This window comes from Pristiophorus japonicus, chromosome 3 (genome assembly GCF_044704955.1).
Source record: "Pristiophorus japonicus isolate sPriJap1 chromosome 3, sPriJap1.hap1, whole genome shotgun sequence".
Classification (NCBI taxonomy): Eukaryota; Metazoa; Chordata; class Chondrichthyes; family Pristiophoridae; genus Pristiophorus; species Pristiophorus japonicus.
This window is the reverse complement of record NC_091979.1, coordinates 294128905-294145756: the sequence shown is the minus strand read 5'-3', so window position 1 is coordinate 294145756 and position 16852 is coordinate 294128905. Positions and strand designations below refer to the sequence as shown.

The following is a 16852-nucleotide window of genomic DNA, read 5'->3' as shown; positions in this document are numbered from 1 at the left end:
GAGAGAAGGATGAACTGGTTAATTACAGACCATTTAGTATATCAGTTGTTGGCAAACTCTTATAATCCATAATTCCAGATAAAATTAGTGAGCATTTAGAAATGCATGGATTAATCAAGATTAGCCAACATATTTGTTAAATGCAAGTTATGCTTAAAGAATTTATGTTTTGAAGTGACCAATTGAATAAAGGAAATGCAATCAATGTAGTGTACATACATTTTCCCAAGGCCCTCGATAAGGTGCCTCACAAGAGGCTTGTTATAAAGATTCAGACCTATGGTATGAGAAAACGTAACAGCTGGAATAAACTTATTTGACAGTCATGAAACAAAGAGATAGCAAATATATGTTGCTTGGATTAGAGAAGGGTTGGAAATCGTGTATCCCAATATGCCATTTAGAATCGTTAGTTAGAGAAGGTAGGACCACTCAGGGATGATAGCGATAATGCTCGTTCCACCTTTGTTCTTGCTATATATCGATGATTTGGACTTGGGTACAGGGAACACAATCTCAAAATTTACCGATGGCACAGAAATTGGGGGAGGACTTCAACAAGACATCCAAATTTGTGGAATAGCCAGATATAATTCCAAGTGGATAAATGTGAAGTCACACATTTTGGGAGGAAAAATAAGGAATGTGAATATATACTCAATGGAAAGATGTTGAAGGGTGTGTATGAACAAAGAGAGAGACTAGGGATTCAAATACATAATTCTCTGAAAGTGTGACGACAGGTAGATAAAACCATTTCGAATTTTATAAATAAGGGGTATCGGGTACATGAATAATTAAGTAATAATATATTTGGACAAAAAAAATGGTTAGACCACACTTAGAGTACTCTGAACAGTTTTGTCTGCTCCATTACAGCAAGGACATTATAGCTACTGAGAATGTAGAGCGCAGATTCACTAGGATGCTGCCAGGGATGGGAAACTATAGTTTCAAGGAGACTGCAATTGCTGAACTTAAACCTCTAACTAGTGAAATCACTGTTGGTATAATGTTTGGTGGACATTTATTGTCCAGCTAATAATGATACCAAAAGAATTAGCAGTGATTTTACAATGATAATCTAATGTGGAATGCAGTTCCTCATGGTGGGACATTCTATAACGTACACAAAGGACCCTGACAAATTTGATGTTTGGAAGTTCACTCACATGACAAGACATCAGGAAAAAAAAAATCAGGAAGTGCACTCACGTGACAAGACATCAGAGGAAAAGTCCTGAACTATAAGTTACATTTACTGGAAAATCTCCACACCTTAAAATTCTAATTTTACATTATCCTGTATGTTTATACATCCCACCATTTGTACCATCTTTTATTATCCAATAATTCTCACTTTGCGTTAGTCTAAATTAGCCCAGTGACAATACACCAGGGAGTAGCAGGAGACAAGTTGACTCTGTAATTTCCGAAGTGCAAGTCATCAGTTAAGACAGAAAGGACTATTTTGGGCCGACCATTAGAAGGGTACTGGGTTATACCAATGCCACCAGAACAAAAACATCACTACAAATGCTCTCCTTAGGAGGAGGGCATCACTAGATTAGCTCGTCCATTCAAACTAAGATACATGCAAATTAAATAATGCCAAATCATAATCCAGTTTATTTTGTCAGTAATACAATTAATGTCGCAGTGACATTCGGTTTCAGAAGACCTCAAGCATACTAGTGGGCATTGCATGATCCCTCTCCAGGGAACAAACAAAACCGTGAAAGAGAGGCAAGCAGTCAGAGCAACCCTCCCCGTGGATCAGAGATATCCTGAACCTATATGAATAGCGGTTTTGACCAAGCCCATGAGCAGACCCACGAGGAAGTCTTCTAATCTGTCCCTATGCACTGGGTGATCGAAGACCACTGGGTGTGACGGACTAAAATTTAGCCAGAAGTCGAGGGGCTGCCCTTTTAAATAGTAAACGAGGGGCTGCAATCTCTGCCGCTGCAAATAATTATGAAAAAAAAATTCCACCAGGTCGCAAAATGAACACACAGCCCAGTTGTCTATAAAAGTGGCTTCGGAGGACATCGTCAGCCACTGACAGCTCTGTCCAACACTCTCCATCCCAGGTCCCCAATGATGCAGGGCAGGATCCCAAAATGCAAGGTTTCCATTGTGGGCACTTGCCTCCACCAGTTGGCAATATATTTCACCAGCGCATGCCGAGAAAAGCAGGGAAAAAAAAGAAACAGAAGGGACAATTAAAAAGAATTACATTTAAATTTCTTGTGCACCTTCAAGTAGCCAGTCATAGTGCAAAAACTGACAAAGGTATGGGAGTAGGCCACCTTGTGCATGGCATTGGAGAAAAGCTGTGATGAAGTATTTTTTTGAAATAGTAAGCAAGCTCCAACCTCAAACACTGACAATTACTGTTGCTACAAAGTGCTCACAAGTATTAATTTATTACATATAACTTTCCATCATTTACAATACTTTTCATCTCCTTCTTTCCAAATATTTCTGCAACATTAATATCCCACTTAAATACATGTTTAAATCAAGTACCCCTATACTTCAGTTCAGAACCTTCCCGTAAACTTAATTAACGGTACAGCCTTTCCAGAACATGCCAATGTTCAGAATAATTGGCATTTTAGTGGAGAACCCAAGATCATAGTAGAAAGCATAGTATTTTTCAGAATAGGCCCAGCATCGTCAGAGCAACGGGAGATTGAGGAGGAGGCGCAGGAGTCCGGGGGAGGCCTATAAAAGACCCAACGTTGGTCGGAGCAGCGAGAGATCAAGGAGGCCAGCTGCAGCAGGGAGAGAAGGCAAAAAAGTAAAAAGAAATCGAAGGGTGACATCACAGCCAAAGGGGTAAGTAATTGGTGAGTAGTTTTTCTTCTTTTCTTTTCCTTTATCAGTAAGTAACCTTTGACATTGTTGCCAAATTAAATTAATTAAGGGTTAAGTCATGGCAGGAGAACCCAGACCCGTGTCATGCTCCTCCTGTGCTATGTGGGAACTCAGGGATGCTCCCAGTATTCCTGACTACTATGTGTGCAGGAAGTGCATCCTGCTGTAGCTCCTGACAGACCGCATTGCGGCACTGGAGTTGCTCATGGATTCACGCTGGAGCATCCACGATGCTGAGGATGTCATGAATAGCATGTTTACTGAGTTGGTCACATCGCAGCTAAAGGTTACTCAGGTAGATAGGAAATGGGTGACCATCAGGCAGAGTAGTGGAAGGAAGGTAGTGCAGGGGTCCCCTGCTGTCAGCCCCCTTCAAAACAGATACACCGTTTTGGGTACTGTTGGGGGGGATGACTCACCAGGGGAGGGCAGCAGCAGCCAAGTTCATGGCACCGTGGGCGTCTGCTGCACAGGAGGGCAGGAAAAAGAGTGGGAGAGCTATAGTGGTAGGGGATTCTATTGTAAAGGGAATAGATAGACATTTCTGTGGCAAAATCGAGACTCCAGGATGGTATGTTGCCTCCCTGGTGCAAGGGTCAAGGATGTCTCGGAGTGGCTGCAGGACATATTGGAGGGGGAAGGTGAACAGCCAGTTGTCATGGTGCATATAGGTACCAACGATATAGGTAAAAACTGGGATGAGGTCCTACATGCTGAATTTAGGGAGCTAGGAGTTAAATTAAAAAGTAGGACCTCAAAAGGTAGTAATCTCAGGATTGCTACCAGTGCCACGTGCTAGTCAGAGTAGGAATTGCAGGATAGCTAAGATGAACACGTGGCTTGAGGAATGGTGCAAGAGGGAGGGATTCAAATTCCTGGGACATTGGAACCGGTTCTGGGGAAAGTGGGACCAGTACAAACCAGACAGTCTGAACCTGGGCAGGACCGGAACCAATGTCCTAGGGGGAGTGTTTGCTAGTGCTGTTGGGGAGGGGTTAAACGAATATGGCAGGGGGATGGGAACCTATGCAGGGAGACAGAATGGGGGCAGAAGCAAAAGATAGAAAAGAAGAAAAGTAAAAGTGGAGGGCAGAGAAACCCAAGGCAAAAATCAAAAAGAGCAACATTACAGCAAAATTCTAAAAGAGGCAGTGTGTTAAAAAGACAAGGTGGACAAATTAACTGCGCAGGCAGCTATTAAAGAATATGATATAATTGGCATTACGGAGACCCGTAATGGTGACCAAGGCTGGGAACTCAACATTCAGGAAGGATAGACAGAAAGGAAAAGGAGGTGGGGTAGTGTTGCTGGTTAAAGAGGAAGCTAATGCAATAGTAAGGAAGGGCATTAGCTTGGATGATGTGGAATCTGTTGGTCTAGAAAACCATCCCTAATGCACTCCAGCAAATCATCCTCCACCGCATTGCTACCAGTTTGGTTAGCCCAATCAATATGTCGATTAAAGTCGCCCATGATAACTGCTGTACCTTTATTGCACGCATCCCTAATTTCTTGTTTGATGCTGTCCCCATCATTACTACTGTTTGGTGGTCTGTACACAACTCCCACTAGCGTTTTCTGCCCTTTGGCATTCTGTAGCTCCACCCATACAGATTCCACATCATCCAAGCTAATGTCCTTCCTTACTATTGCATTAATTTCTCTTTAACCAGCAACACCAGACCACCTCCTTTTCCTTTCTGTCTATCCTTCCTAAATATTGAGTTCCCAGCCTTGGTCATCCTGGAGCCATAGGCAATGGCAAACATTTAAAGGTCACATGGATGAACTTCAACAATTGTACATTCCTGTCTGGAGTAAAAATAAAACTGGGAAGGTGGCTCAACCGTGGCTAACAAGGGAAATTAAGGATAGTGTTAAATTCAAGGAAGAGGCATATAAATCGGCCAGATAAAGCAGCAAACCGGAGGACTGGGAGAAATTTAGAATTCAGCAGAGGAGGACAAAGGGTTTAATTAGGAGGAGGAAAATAGAGTATGAGAGGAAGCTTGCTGGGAACATAAAAACTGATATCTATAGAAGCTTTTGCAATGTGAAGAGAAAAAGATTAGTGAAGACAAATGCAGGACCCTTGAGGTCAAAATCAGGTGAATTTATAATGGGGAACAAGAAATGGCAGACTAATTAAACAAATACTTCGGTTCTGTCTTCACGAGGGAAGACACAAATAACCTTCCGGAAATACAAGGGGACCGAGGTTCCAGTGAGAAGGAGGAACTGTAGGAAATCCTTATTAGTCAGGAAATTGTGTTAGGGAAATTGAAGGGATTGAAGGCCGATAAATCCCCGGGGCCCTGATAGTCTGCATCCTAGAGTACTTAAAGAAGTGGCCCTAGAAATAGTGGATGTATCGGTGATCATTTTCCAGCAGTCTATCGACTCTGGATCAGTTCCTATGGACTGGAGGGTAGCTAATGCAACACCACTTTTTAAAGAAAGGAGGGCGAGAGAAAACAGGGCGTTATCGACCAGTTAGCCTGACGTCAGTAGTGGGGAAAATGTTGGAATCAATTATTAAAGATGAAATAGCAGCGCATTTGGAAAGCAGCGACAGCATGGATTTACGATAGGGAAATCATGCTTGACAAATCTTCTCGAATGTTTTGAGGATGTAACTAGTAGAGTTGACAGGGGAGAACCAGTGGATGTGGTGTATTTGGACTTTCAAAAGGCTTTTGACAAGGTCCCACGCAAGAGATTGATGTACAAAATTAAAGCACATGGTATTGGGGATAATGTATTGACGTGGCTAGAGAACTAGTTGGCAGACAGGAAGCAGAGAGTCGGGATAAACGGGTCCTTTTCAGAATGGCTGGCAGTGATTAGTGGGGTGCCGCAGGGCTCAGTGCTGGGACCCCAGCTATTTACAATATACATCACTGATTTAGATGAAGGAAGTGAGTGTAATATCTCCAAGTTTGCAGATGACACTAAGCTGGGTGGCGGTGTGAGCTGTGAGGAGGATGCTAAGAGGCTGCAGGGTGACTTGGACAGGTTAGGTGAGTGGGAAAATGCATGGCAGATGCAGTATAATGTGGATAAATGTGAGGTTATCCACTTTGGTGGCAAAAACACGAAGGCAGATTATCAGAATGGCGGCAGATTCAGAAAAGGGGAGGTGCAACGAGTCCTGGATTCATGGTACATCACATCACTCATTGAATGTTGGCATGCAGGTACAGCAGGCGGTGAAGAAGGCAAATGACATGTTGACCTTCATAGCTAGGGGATTTGAGTATAGGAGCAGGGAGGTCTTACTGCAGTTGTACAGGTGAGGCCTCAACTGGAATATTGTGTTAGTTTTGGTCTCCTAATCTGAGGAAGGATGTTCTTGCTATTGAGGGAGTGCAGCGAAGGTTCACCAGACTGATTCCCAGGATAGCAGGACTGACATATGAGGAGAGACTGGATCGACTGGGCCTGTATTCACTGGAGTTTAGAAGGATGAGAGGGGATCTCATCGAAACATAAAATTCTGACGGGACTGGACAGGTTTGATGCAGGAAGAATGTTCCCGATGTTGGGGAAGTCCAGAACCAGGGGACACAGTCTAAGGATAAGGGGTAAGCCATTTAGGACCGAGATGAGGAAAAACTTCTTCACTCACTCAGAGTTGTTAACCTGTGGAATTCTCTACCGCAGAGAGTTGTTGATGCCAGTTCGATGGATATATTCAAGAGGGAGTTAGATATGGCCCTTATGGCTAAGGGGATCAAGGGGTATGGAGAGAAAGCAGGAAAGGGGTACTGAGGGAATGATCAGCCATGATCTTATTGAATGGTGGTGCAGGCTCGATGGGCCAAATGGCCTTCTCCTGCACCTATTTTCTATGTTTCTATTTTTCTAATATAGAGGGAGGCTATTTGGCCCGAGTGGAATTTGCCAGCTCTCTGAAAGAACTATCCACTTTCTCTGCCCTTTTCTTAAACCCTTTTAAAAATTTATCTTTTATTGATTCTGCAACAACTGTTTCTGGTAGGATATTCCAAGCCCAAACAATCATCTGCATTAAAAAAAAATTGTCATAATCGCCCCCCCCCCCCCAACTCTTTGTTCTATTGATAATTTTAGATTAATGTGTCCACTACCAATGGTGGGCAGTGGGATTCATTTTTGATTGCTCCAACCAACTGCTATAAACTCCTATAGTTCTAAGCTTCCCCCAATGGCTTTCTGTAACTGACCAAAAGGAGGTGCACGATAGCTGTGTGGGGTAACTCCGAGTGAAATTATGGCTCCACTCATCACCATAGAAACATGGAACTTATATTATAAAGGAAACTGTCACTTGACTGTATAGCCTGTTAGTACTGTGAGCTGCACAACCATGCTCAGTTAACTGCCTGACTGGAAAACAGGAACAAATATCCTTGATACAGTGAAGAAGAAATAAAAGTGAAACTGCATTTATATAGTGCTTTTCACATCCCCAGAATGTCCCAAAGCAGTTCACAACCAGTTAATTTTGAAGTGTTGTGATTCACAAACATAAACAAGGTGCTACAAACAGTAAATTACATATATGCCCACTAATCGTTTTGGAATTGTGTGTTTAGTTTCTCAACTATTAACAAACAAGATCTTTTTGCTGTAGAAAGTTCTGAACTGTTGGGACTAAAACATCGAAGTGAAAGGCAAAAATTGTTTTCCATCGCCATACCTAACTAGCATTAGAACCAAAATTTACTCAACAACCACAAAACAGCCTTTTTGGAATGTTTTGATAGGCTATTGATTGAACAAAGTTCTATGAAAATGAAAGTGATCAAACTAATGAATAAATTATAGCCTTGATTTCACCAAATTCACCAAAACATCTCTATAATTTCACAAAACCGTTGCCATCAACACCTTTAACACTTCAATACACTTCAAGATTCAGATGGTCCTGTGGTATAGTAAACACTTCTTAGTGCCGCTGATGGTCTCTCGCGGCAGGTCAGGGCCATAAAAGGAGTGGCGGCCTGGGAGCAGCGTGGAGGCATACCACTACAGCACGAGCTGCGACGGCAGCAAAGAGTGATGTCATCAAGATCCAGGTCGGTGAATGGAGCGTGGGCAGGGACTGTGAAGGGATGTGATCGGGGCCCAGGAAGGGCGTGAGTTCGGAGCCAGGGGCCCAGGGGCAGCACGCGCCAGCCCACACTGCGATATGTGTGCGTACTAGGTCGGTGCAGCAGAGCAGGTCTCCAGTCGTCTTGGGTAATCCTTGCCACTGGACCAAGACCTAGCTCTGTCAAGCCCGTGTGGTGACTGGCGTGCACAGCCACCACACATTAAAACAAATCCACACACAGGCATCTTCCACCCTTCAGGATGTAGTTCAGGACCTGGAATTTTAGGTCCTTCATTGGAACACCTGTGAACGTATCCTTTTTTGGCGTGCAAGTAAGTCATCTTCGTTTCGAGGGACCGCATATGATGATGATGACTTCTTAGTGACATTATAATAACATAAGAAATAGGAGCAGGAGTAAGCCATACGGCCCCTCAAGCCTGCTCCGCCATTTAATACGATCATGGCTGATCCGATCATGGACTCAGGTCCACTTCCCTGCCCGCTCTCCATAACCCCTTATTCCCTTATTGTTTAAGAAACTGTCTACTTCTGTCTTAAAATTATTCAATGTCTCAACTTCCACAGCTCTCTGAGGCACTGAATTCCACAACCCTCTGAAAAAAGAAATTTCTCCTCATCTCCATTTTAAATGGGCAGCCTCTTATTCTAAGATTATGCCCTCTAGTTCTAGTCTCCCCCATCAGTGGAAACATCCTCTCTGCATCCACCTTGTCAAGCCCCCTCATAATCTTATACGTTTCGATAAGATCGCCTCTCATTCTTCTGAACTCCAATGAGTAGAGGCCCAACCTACTCAACCTTCCCTCATAAGTCAACCCCCTCATCTCTGTAATTAACCTTGCGAACCTTCTCTCAACTGCCTCCAAAGTATATCCTTTCGTAAATATGGAAACCAAAACTGCACGTAGTATTTCAGGTGTGTCCTCACCAATACCCTGTACAATTGTAGCAAGACTGCCCTGCTTTTATACCTCATCTCCTTTGCAATAAAGGCCAAGATTCCATTGGCCTTCCTGATCACTTGCTGTACCTGCATACTTTTGTTTCATGCACAAGTACCTCCAGATCCCGCTGTACTGCGGCACTTTGCAATCTTTCTCCATTTAAATAATAACTTGCTCTTTGATTTTTTTTCTGCCAAAGTACATGACCTCACACTTTCCAACATTATACTCCATCTGCCAAAGTTTTGCCCACTCACTTAGCCTGTCCGTCCTTTTACAGATTTCGTGTGTCCTCCTCACACATCTTTGTATCGTCGGCAAACTTGGCTACATTACACTCAGTCCCTTCTTCCAAGTCGTTAATATAGATAGTATATATATCCACATATGTAATGAAAATGGCACTCTTTAATGTACTCTTAAAAGTATTGTGTACAGTTTATTGGACAATAAGGTTCCAAAAAGCTTAAGTATCAAATATTTTAACGGAAATAGAAACAGAACTCTATAAATCTATTTTAAAATGTAAATTAACAGCAAAAGCCCTCATGTTGCACCCTCTTCATAAATATTTAAATCAGGGCATATACAGAAAATGTTTCCCTTAAAACAGATACAAAATAACACTGTACAGTAGCAATTGTTTACAATGTTTTAAGATGACAAACTCCCGTATAAACTCGACCTATCTAATACCATTCGATCAAGAACCTATTGGCAGAATCACAAGCTGAATATAAATTCTATTATCTTCCCATTAATGATAACGTTCAACTAAAACAATAGAATCACAAAATGCAAATACTTAGAATAAATATGAATGTCCAACATTTGCAGTTTTATTTTCATGAATATAATTGTTTTTGTCCGTGAGCAAAGCCACGAGCGATCAGGATCACTAGTAAAATAAAAGCATCCCTTGCATTGCATCAACCAGAATACGGGGACTGATCACTCAACACAATCAAAGTGCATCGCTGCACCTTGCGATACATGAGCTGCTGTCTGACCAGATCAGAGAAAATCCCGTGTGAGCCCAAAGTCAGCGAATACAACTTATCTTGACAAGGCCCCGGACCGCAGGCGGACACATCCTTACCACGGTTATGTGAATCACTTGTTTCATCCTGGCTACTACTCACCTATCGAGCGGTTGCGCTGCAACAGCCGTGAGATCCGAGCCGCCTGACATTTTCCAGGAATCCGCTAGCTTTGTGTGTGTTCCCTGCTTTATTTAAGGAGGTTCATGTGCAGGCCTAAACTGGGCCTCGCCTTTGGCCTAAGCCACCCCGCGATCTGTTCGGAATGTTCCAGCAAACAAAAAAAAACCCTCGGTACGAGCAAACCGGGAGGGCGGCTGAAGAGCCGCGTTAGGAGAAACGCTCTGAACTTACAGCCCCACGGCCTAACACGCCATTAAACTTTTTTTTTAAACACCTCCCTCGTGTGCAATGCGCCGATTTTAAAACGTGTGTTTGTTTCAAAACACAAAATTACGACTTCCGAGCTACGGCCTCCATTCACCGACTGTGAAGTAATAATAGCGCTGGGCCAAGCGGAAGTGCGCGCTCCGCCACTCGCGATGCGGAGGAGTCCACGCCGCGAGGCACGCTGGGAGATGTAGTTCCATTCTCGCCCATAACACCGCCCGCAGCCGCGCAAAGCCGGCCCGGCCAGAACTGCATTTGCCGCAATGCACCGCTTCGCCCCATTCACCTGTGCACGCGCACGGAGGGCATCCTACAGTCTGGGTTTGCTTGGTCCATGGCTAGTTGGGTAAAGCGTTTGGAAGTTTGCATTGCGCACCCGAAAAGAATTGGCACATTTTCCCTACAAACAATTTCAAGGGTTCATACTAAGGTAACATTGTTTTTGGTTGTCAAGAGAAGATTGGGAATCTATAAGAAAACGACTGTTAAAGCCCCAAAATACTTTTAAAGGATAAAACAACATATATAATCTAAGCAAATAGAAGGATGTATGAACCAGATGTTAATTATAGCGCAAAATATTAAGAGCTGTACTTTGTTAGTTTTCCACTATCCTAACAATGAATCAATCATGTCATTAAGCGTATTATTAATACGCTTAATGACATGAGCCCAAATTGACCTTTCCATTATAAAACAATGCTGTATAGCAGTTTGTGAATCAGACAAATAAAGGAGGATGTTGCATTGGTTAATGTATTTGATATTTTATTTATATGCATATATAGATTGTTTCGGTTGGTCGATTAACTTAAATTAATATTTTGCCTGTCATTTATTTGTAAAGCTGACCCGTTTTGCTTTCCTTATTTTTACTAAAAAAGAAACATTGTTTGACTATATGTTTGGATAACAATATATTCTTTGAAAGAGTGTTTGCGCCCTTCAATTTGGGAAAACCCCATTTTTGTTTTTCATTATGGTGTTTTAAATAAATATACACATACAATAATCTCTCTTGGAGAACGCTGCCATCTCTTGCATGTTTTTTTGATTCGCTATGTTGATAGATAAAAATGAAAGTGGCAACATATGACATGACATACAAGCTGACTGTGACCTTGAGGTTCGGGTTTTGGTGACAATAGAATTAATTGCTTTGTTAAAAATGCATGTGCAAACTTAACATATGTTAACCTGAGTACATTTTAATTTGATTATTGGTTTGCATGACTGTCAGATTAAAGACTCGTGTCGAATTCGTTATCATGTTCGTGTGGTATCATAAAATGTTTTACAGTGTTGCAGATATTGACACTTTTGTGTCAGTCTTTTTTCTGAATTTATCCAGAAAGTGGAATTATGAGTTGTCCAATCGTCGTTTGGCTTGCAATAACATGCAAACCAAGGAGCCATTTTATGAAATAAGCCATTAGTTATTGTGGATAAATGGCGTAAATATACTGAATGAGAAAACAGCGACATGCAAGAGCTTTCGGGATATTTTAAGATGTCGTTGCGCTCGGTACTAGAAACAGAATTCGTGTCAACAATATTACAGACGCGAAAAAATGGACAAGGTCACAAGTTACGCGTCAAATGTGGTTTTGCTTCTTTAAGGGGGGGGGGGGGGTTAACCCACCTATTTTGTAATAAAATCGTGTTTGAAACGGATCGTCTATTCATTTTATCGTTTGAAGTTAATTTTGTGCAAAACAGGTACTTGTTTACTTAAATTAGGCGGGTTGTTTGTTCATCCCTTCCTCCTCCCTCCAGTGGGTTAGGGACTTTAAATAAAAATGCAGTATGGTGCCCACAGCTGTAGCACCAGATATTTATTTTAGATTGACTATGCTCCCGTGACAAATACATCCGTTGGTCTGTAAATTTAATGTTAAATCTTTTAAATGATGAGGTTTTTTAAATTTTAAAATGCATTTTAACCTTCTGAAGGACGCAGCACTATTTATTGACGTATGTAAATTAGCAAAGGGCTTTGAAAGCTCTTGAACAGGAACAAGAATCAGTTTCACATTGCGGGTGAGAGCTGAAGTTCCGGTGTAAAGAAAGACGTGGCGAAATTGGTGAATATCTGTGCCCGCATCCCAAATCTCTCATTCTGAGGGGAAACCAGAACACGAAAGGGTGAAGCTGCTACTCATTCTTTAAAAAGAGAAGAACTATTAATATTGCCTTTCCCCACCACCCCTCTGCTAAATGGGGGATTACAGATTTGCTTTTCAGTCACCTAGCAATAATACAGGATTTTCGCCAGCGGTGAAGTACCAGAACACAGCTAATAATAACGCGTCTTTGTTTTTTCCTGTTTCAGCTACGCAAACCATGCAGGATGATTTACTGATGGACAAAAGCAAATCCCAGCAGCTTTCACCAAGGTCAGAGCAAAGCAGCGAAGCCGCAGAAACCCCTAAATCAGAAGAGAGCGCCGTGAGTATAAACACCCCGGTTTCTGCCCAGAATAAAGAGAAAGCACAGATGGAATCGCCAATTTTGCCCGGCTTGAGCTTTCAACCCCAGGAGCCTGGTACCTCCTTGTCCCCTTCGTTCAGTACGTGGTCGACCGGCACCACCAACACCGTAGATGACAGTTTTTTCCAAGGGATCCCGCCCGTGAACGGGACGATGCTGTTCCAAAATTTCACTCACGTCAACCCGGTTTTCGGGGGCACCTTCTCGCCCCAGATCGGTCTGGCTCAGCAGACACAGCACCACCAACAAGCCCAGCAGCAGCAGCAGAGGAGATCGCCCGTCAGCCCGCAAGCTCCCTTCGCCCAACGCAGCGCCTACAGCCACCAGCCCATCATGACGAGCAAGCCCTCCTCGGCTTGGAACAACCATCAGAATACGACCTGGAGCACGGCCCCCAACCCTTGGAGCGGGCTGCAAGCCAGGGATCCCCGGCGAGCCGTCGGGGTGCCGTCCCCCCTCAACCCCATCTCTCCGCTAAAGAAACCCTTTTCCAGCAACGTGATCGCCCCTCCTAAATTCCCTCGAACTGCACCCACACTAACTCCCAAGTCTTGGATGGACGACAACGCCTTTAGGACGGACAACAGCAACGGCATGTTGCAATTTCAGGTACAGTACATCCGACCTCGAATATTTCACTCATACTAAATGTGCAAAAGACGCAGTAGGACATGACCTTCACAGCCATATTGTAGTGCCATATTTAATGGGGCATGACATTGCAGTGCAAATATCACATATGTTAGTTTCGGCTAGTCAATTGCATAGTTCCACCTAAATACATCTTTAATAGATCATGTCCTTGTCACTGTCCAACACGAAGAATCTCTGTAGACCCCCCTTTTTAAAAAAAAAAATCGGCTAGAAACAGTGGGCCCAACTGGCTTCAATGCCGGTTTAATTTATACTACATTTTCATTATGTCGCTGTATAATTTTTGCTTCAACGCTAAAATTGGGATTATCCCTTCCGTTGTTCAGTGGCTGGTTGGAAATGCGTTCAACTGGATATTTATTATGATTTTAAGAAAAAAAGAAAACCGCAGCTGAGATGCCTATATTTAGAACCTTTAACTATAGACAAGACCGTCATCCAGTAGGCCTCCTCAGCGGTCAGTCCAGATTACAATTATTGAAGAATTTCTACAACGTTTATTTTTGTTTAATTGTTCAATTTGGCATTATTGGGATAACTCGCCCTTCAGCTTTTTAACTCTGCTTTGTTTGGGCAATTGTTTTGACGTCAAACATTTAGAGGTGGAGCAAAATGCCATCATACACTGTTCCAGTTGCCATAAAGCAAAGATGTAGACATTTCTATGCTACACATCTCTGATATTTACTGTAAATATTGGCACAGTGTGAAGATAAATATTCAGCATTAAACTGAGCTCTTAAAAAATAGGAGGATGCTTCCTTTGTTTATCCGACCTTCTACTATTTGTGTTGTCTACATTGTACACCTGCCCTTGTATATGTACTAATTTCCAACTTTCTACATTTTTTTTAAGTGGCACAACAGCTGGGTCAGAAGTTATAATTTTGTTGGGACAAAACCCCTCCCCTTTTATAGGGGGCACTTGGAAAAAAATTTTGATTTTAGTGCCCAAAACAAAAACAAAAACAAAAAAAATACAAAAATAACCACAAAAAAAGGGCCTTGAAAATGTTTGGAGTGTCCCCCAGATTGGGGGTCACTTGACCTAATGTTTATTTGTCTCCTTTTAAAAGAGTTGTGGAGCTGTTAGTGGCCCCCCAGATTGGGGGGTACTTGATTTAAATGTTTTATTTTGTCTCTAAAAGAGTTGTTGGGACAAAATTCTTTAGTGTAAATAGATACTTCCTAGAGAATCACAGTCTTGAAATGAATAGCAAATTGCAGAGAGATTGACACCCTGCACCATTGCGCAGAACTGAACAAATATGTCGAATTCTGCATTGCATGTACTTGTTAATGGAGCATGCAGCAGGAAATGAACAATTTAAGTGGCCCCAGGGATGTGATGTTATATGTACATAAATAATCCCAATAAATAAAAATCAACTATTACTTATGAGACTTTTCTATTGTGGTAAAATGTAATCTATTGACAAAACACATTCTTAATTCCTAGAATCTGATGTATGTTTCATGGCTTGCATTGTGATTTGACAATGCTAAACATCCGTTTTTATCATTAGATTCCAAATGTTCAGTATTCTCATATAAAAAAATCAGTTTGAAAACACTGGAAATTGGAGGATCAGCACGGTTCAGTATTGCAATAGCAAGCCCTAAAATAATGCTGATACAGTTCATACGGTCTGTAGTGGTGGATTTTGTTATGTATGTAACCTTGATAAATTATCTCTGGTTAGCATCACCTTCACTATATTCTATCAGGGTCATTTGAAATGCAAGTCATGGTTGCATTTTTCGCTTGAGAATGGCATATCAGTAAGTAGTGTTAAACCGTATGTGTTGTACAAAGCCAGTTCTGCTCAGTGATGTGAAATGGAGGATGAGGAAATGGAGACCATGTATCATTGTTACAGTTGCGTGGAAGTTTACCACATGCTGATTAATTTTTGTAATTAAGAAATGCAGTGCAAGGTCTAGTTTGCTGTTTTTGTTCACCTGTGGTAATCTATTCTCCAATTAAAAGCCTACATATTCTGACATTGTATATGTGTTGAAATACATCCATAATATTGTGCAAAATTAAGACTTTTGTCTGGCAGCTTTTAAATGAACGTTCAATAACTGAAGTAATCAAATATGCATATTTATAAAATGACTTGACTTATTTAATGTAGTAGATATGGAATTAACCCAAGGTGGCTGAGATTGTTTTAAGCTGGGACAGAACACTGCCTCTGAATAAATGGGACTGTATAATTCAGGGCGTTTACTGCAACAGTGTTCCTCTTAGAACAGGATCTGAATGATGAGATTAAATGAGGTGTATTGTCTCTAATATACTTAATCTGCTGGGTTGAACCAGTTGATCAATTTTTGGTAGAGTTAGTATTTGAATTGGCCCAGCCGAAATCTGTTTGCAAATACAGTAATTGCATATCCTTAATGCATCTGATAAGCTATGAAACCGATCTATTTGAGGTGATCCACCAGAAGTAAGTCATGGATACTTTACTTCCTAATGGAATGCATGGTGCAACAATGTATACTGTATTATTAAAAAATCCGAGTTTAGAAGCATCAAATGACAATGTGAGGTTATGAATGTCATTTGTGTGGGTTTACGAATGTCATTTGAGGGAGAAATTGGAATTGTAGGGATTTAAATTTTTTTGCATGTTTGTACATATATTACCCATTGGGTTGCTCAGTAAGTTCAATATGAAAGTTTTTAATATACAAGATGATGATAGAGTTGGCCACCAGATTAGAAAACTTGCTCCACAAAGCCACCTAGTGATCAAAGCCTACAACAACATTGGGACAGGTGACAGCAAAATTGAATGGGAAATGTTGACATCGCAATTTATAATGGAAAAATTTGCACAAATCATAACCAAAAATGGTGATGACAGGAAGTAAAGATGGTAAATGGGAATTGCATGCTCCTCCCCCCTCCCCCACCCATTGACAAACGTAACTTTTTGTTGCCCCATCTATGCATATGTACATGTGTGCACCAACAACAACTACTTGTATTTATATAGTGCTTTTAACATAGTCATTACAAGGTGCTTCACAGGAGTGTACTAAGACAAAAAAATTTGACACCGATCCACAAGAAGAAATTAGGGCAGATGATAAGCTTGGTCAAAGAGGGAGGTTTTAAGGAGTGTCTTGAAGGAGGAAAGAGAGGCGGAGAGGTTTAGGCAGGGAATTCCAGAGCTTGGGGCCCAGGTAACGGATGGCACGGCCACTAATAGTTGAGCAGTTCTAATCAGGGATGCTCAGGAGGGCAGAATTAGAGGAGTGCAGATATCTCAGCAGTGGGTTGGCGGTGTAGTGGTGCTGGAGGAGAATACAGAAATGGGGGGGCGAGGTCATG

General features: G+C 41.9%; 2 protein-coding genes across 6 annotated transcripts in view; one reads left to right on the top strand and one right to left on the bottom strand.

Annotated features, from left to right (window-relative positions):
- The window catches only part of marchf5 (membrane-associated ring finger (C3HC4) 5), a 171590-nt gene extending 161126 nt beyond the window's left edge, over window positions 1-10464 (bottom strand). Inside the window, exon 1 of the mRNA XM_070876813.1 lies at window positions 10072-10464. Coding sequence (XP_070732914.1) covers window positions 10072-10121 — 50 coding nt within the window. The 5' untranslated portion in view covers window positions 10122-10464. The remainder of the gene's footprint in view (window positions 1-10071) is intronic.
- A 237-nt stretch (window positions 10465-10701) lies between these two features.
- cpeb3 (cytoplasmic polyadenylation element binding protein 3) overlaps window positions 10702-16852 on the top strand; it is a 138846-nt gene continuing 132695 nt past the window's right edge. For 3 of the 5 annotated variants that reach the window (XM_070875045.1, XM_070875044.1, XM_070875041.1), the window contains exons 1-2: window positions 12421-12504; window positions 12692-13458. In XM_070875045.1, coding sequence (XP_070731146.1) covers window positions 12703-13458 — 756 coding nt within the window. In that variant the 5' untranslated portion in view covers window positions 12421-12504; window positions 12692-12702. Of the gene's footprint in view, window positions 10790-12420; window positions 12505-12649; window positions 13459-16852 lie in introns of those variants that run through there. The other 2 variants (XM_070875043.1, XM_070875042.1) reach the window with 2 other exon arrangements.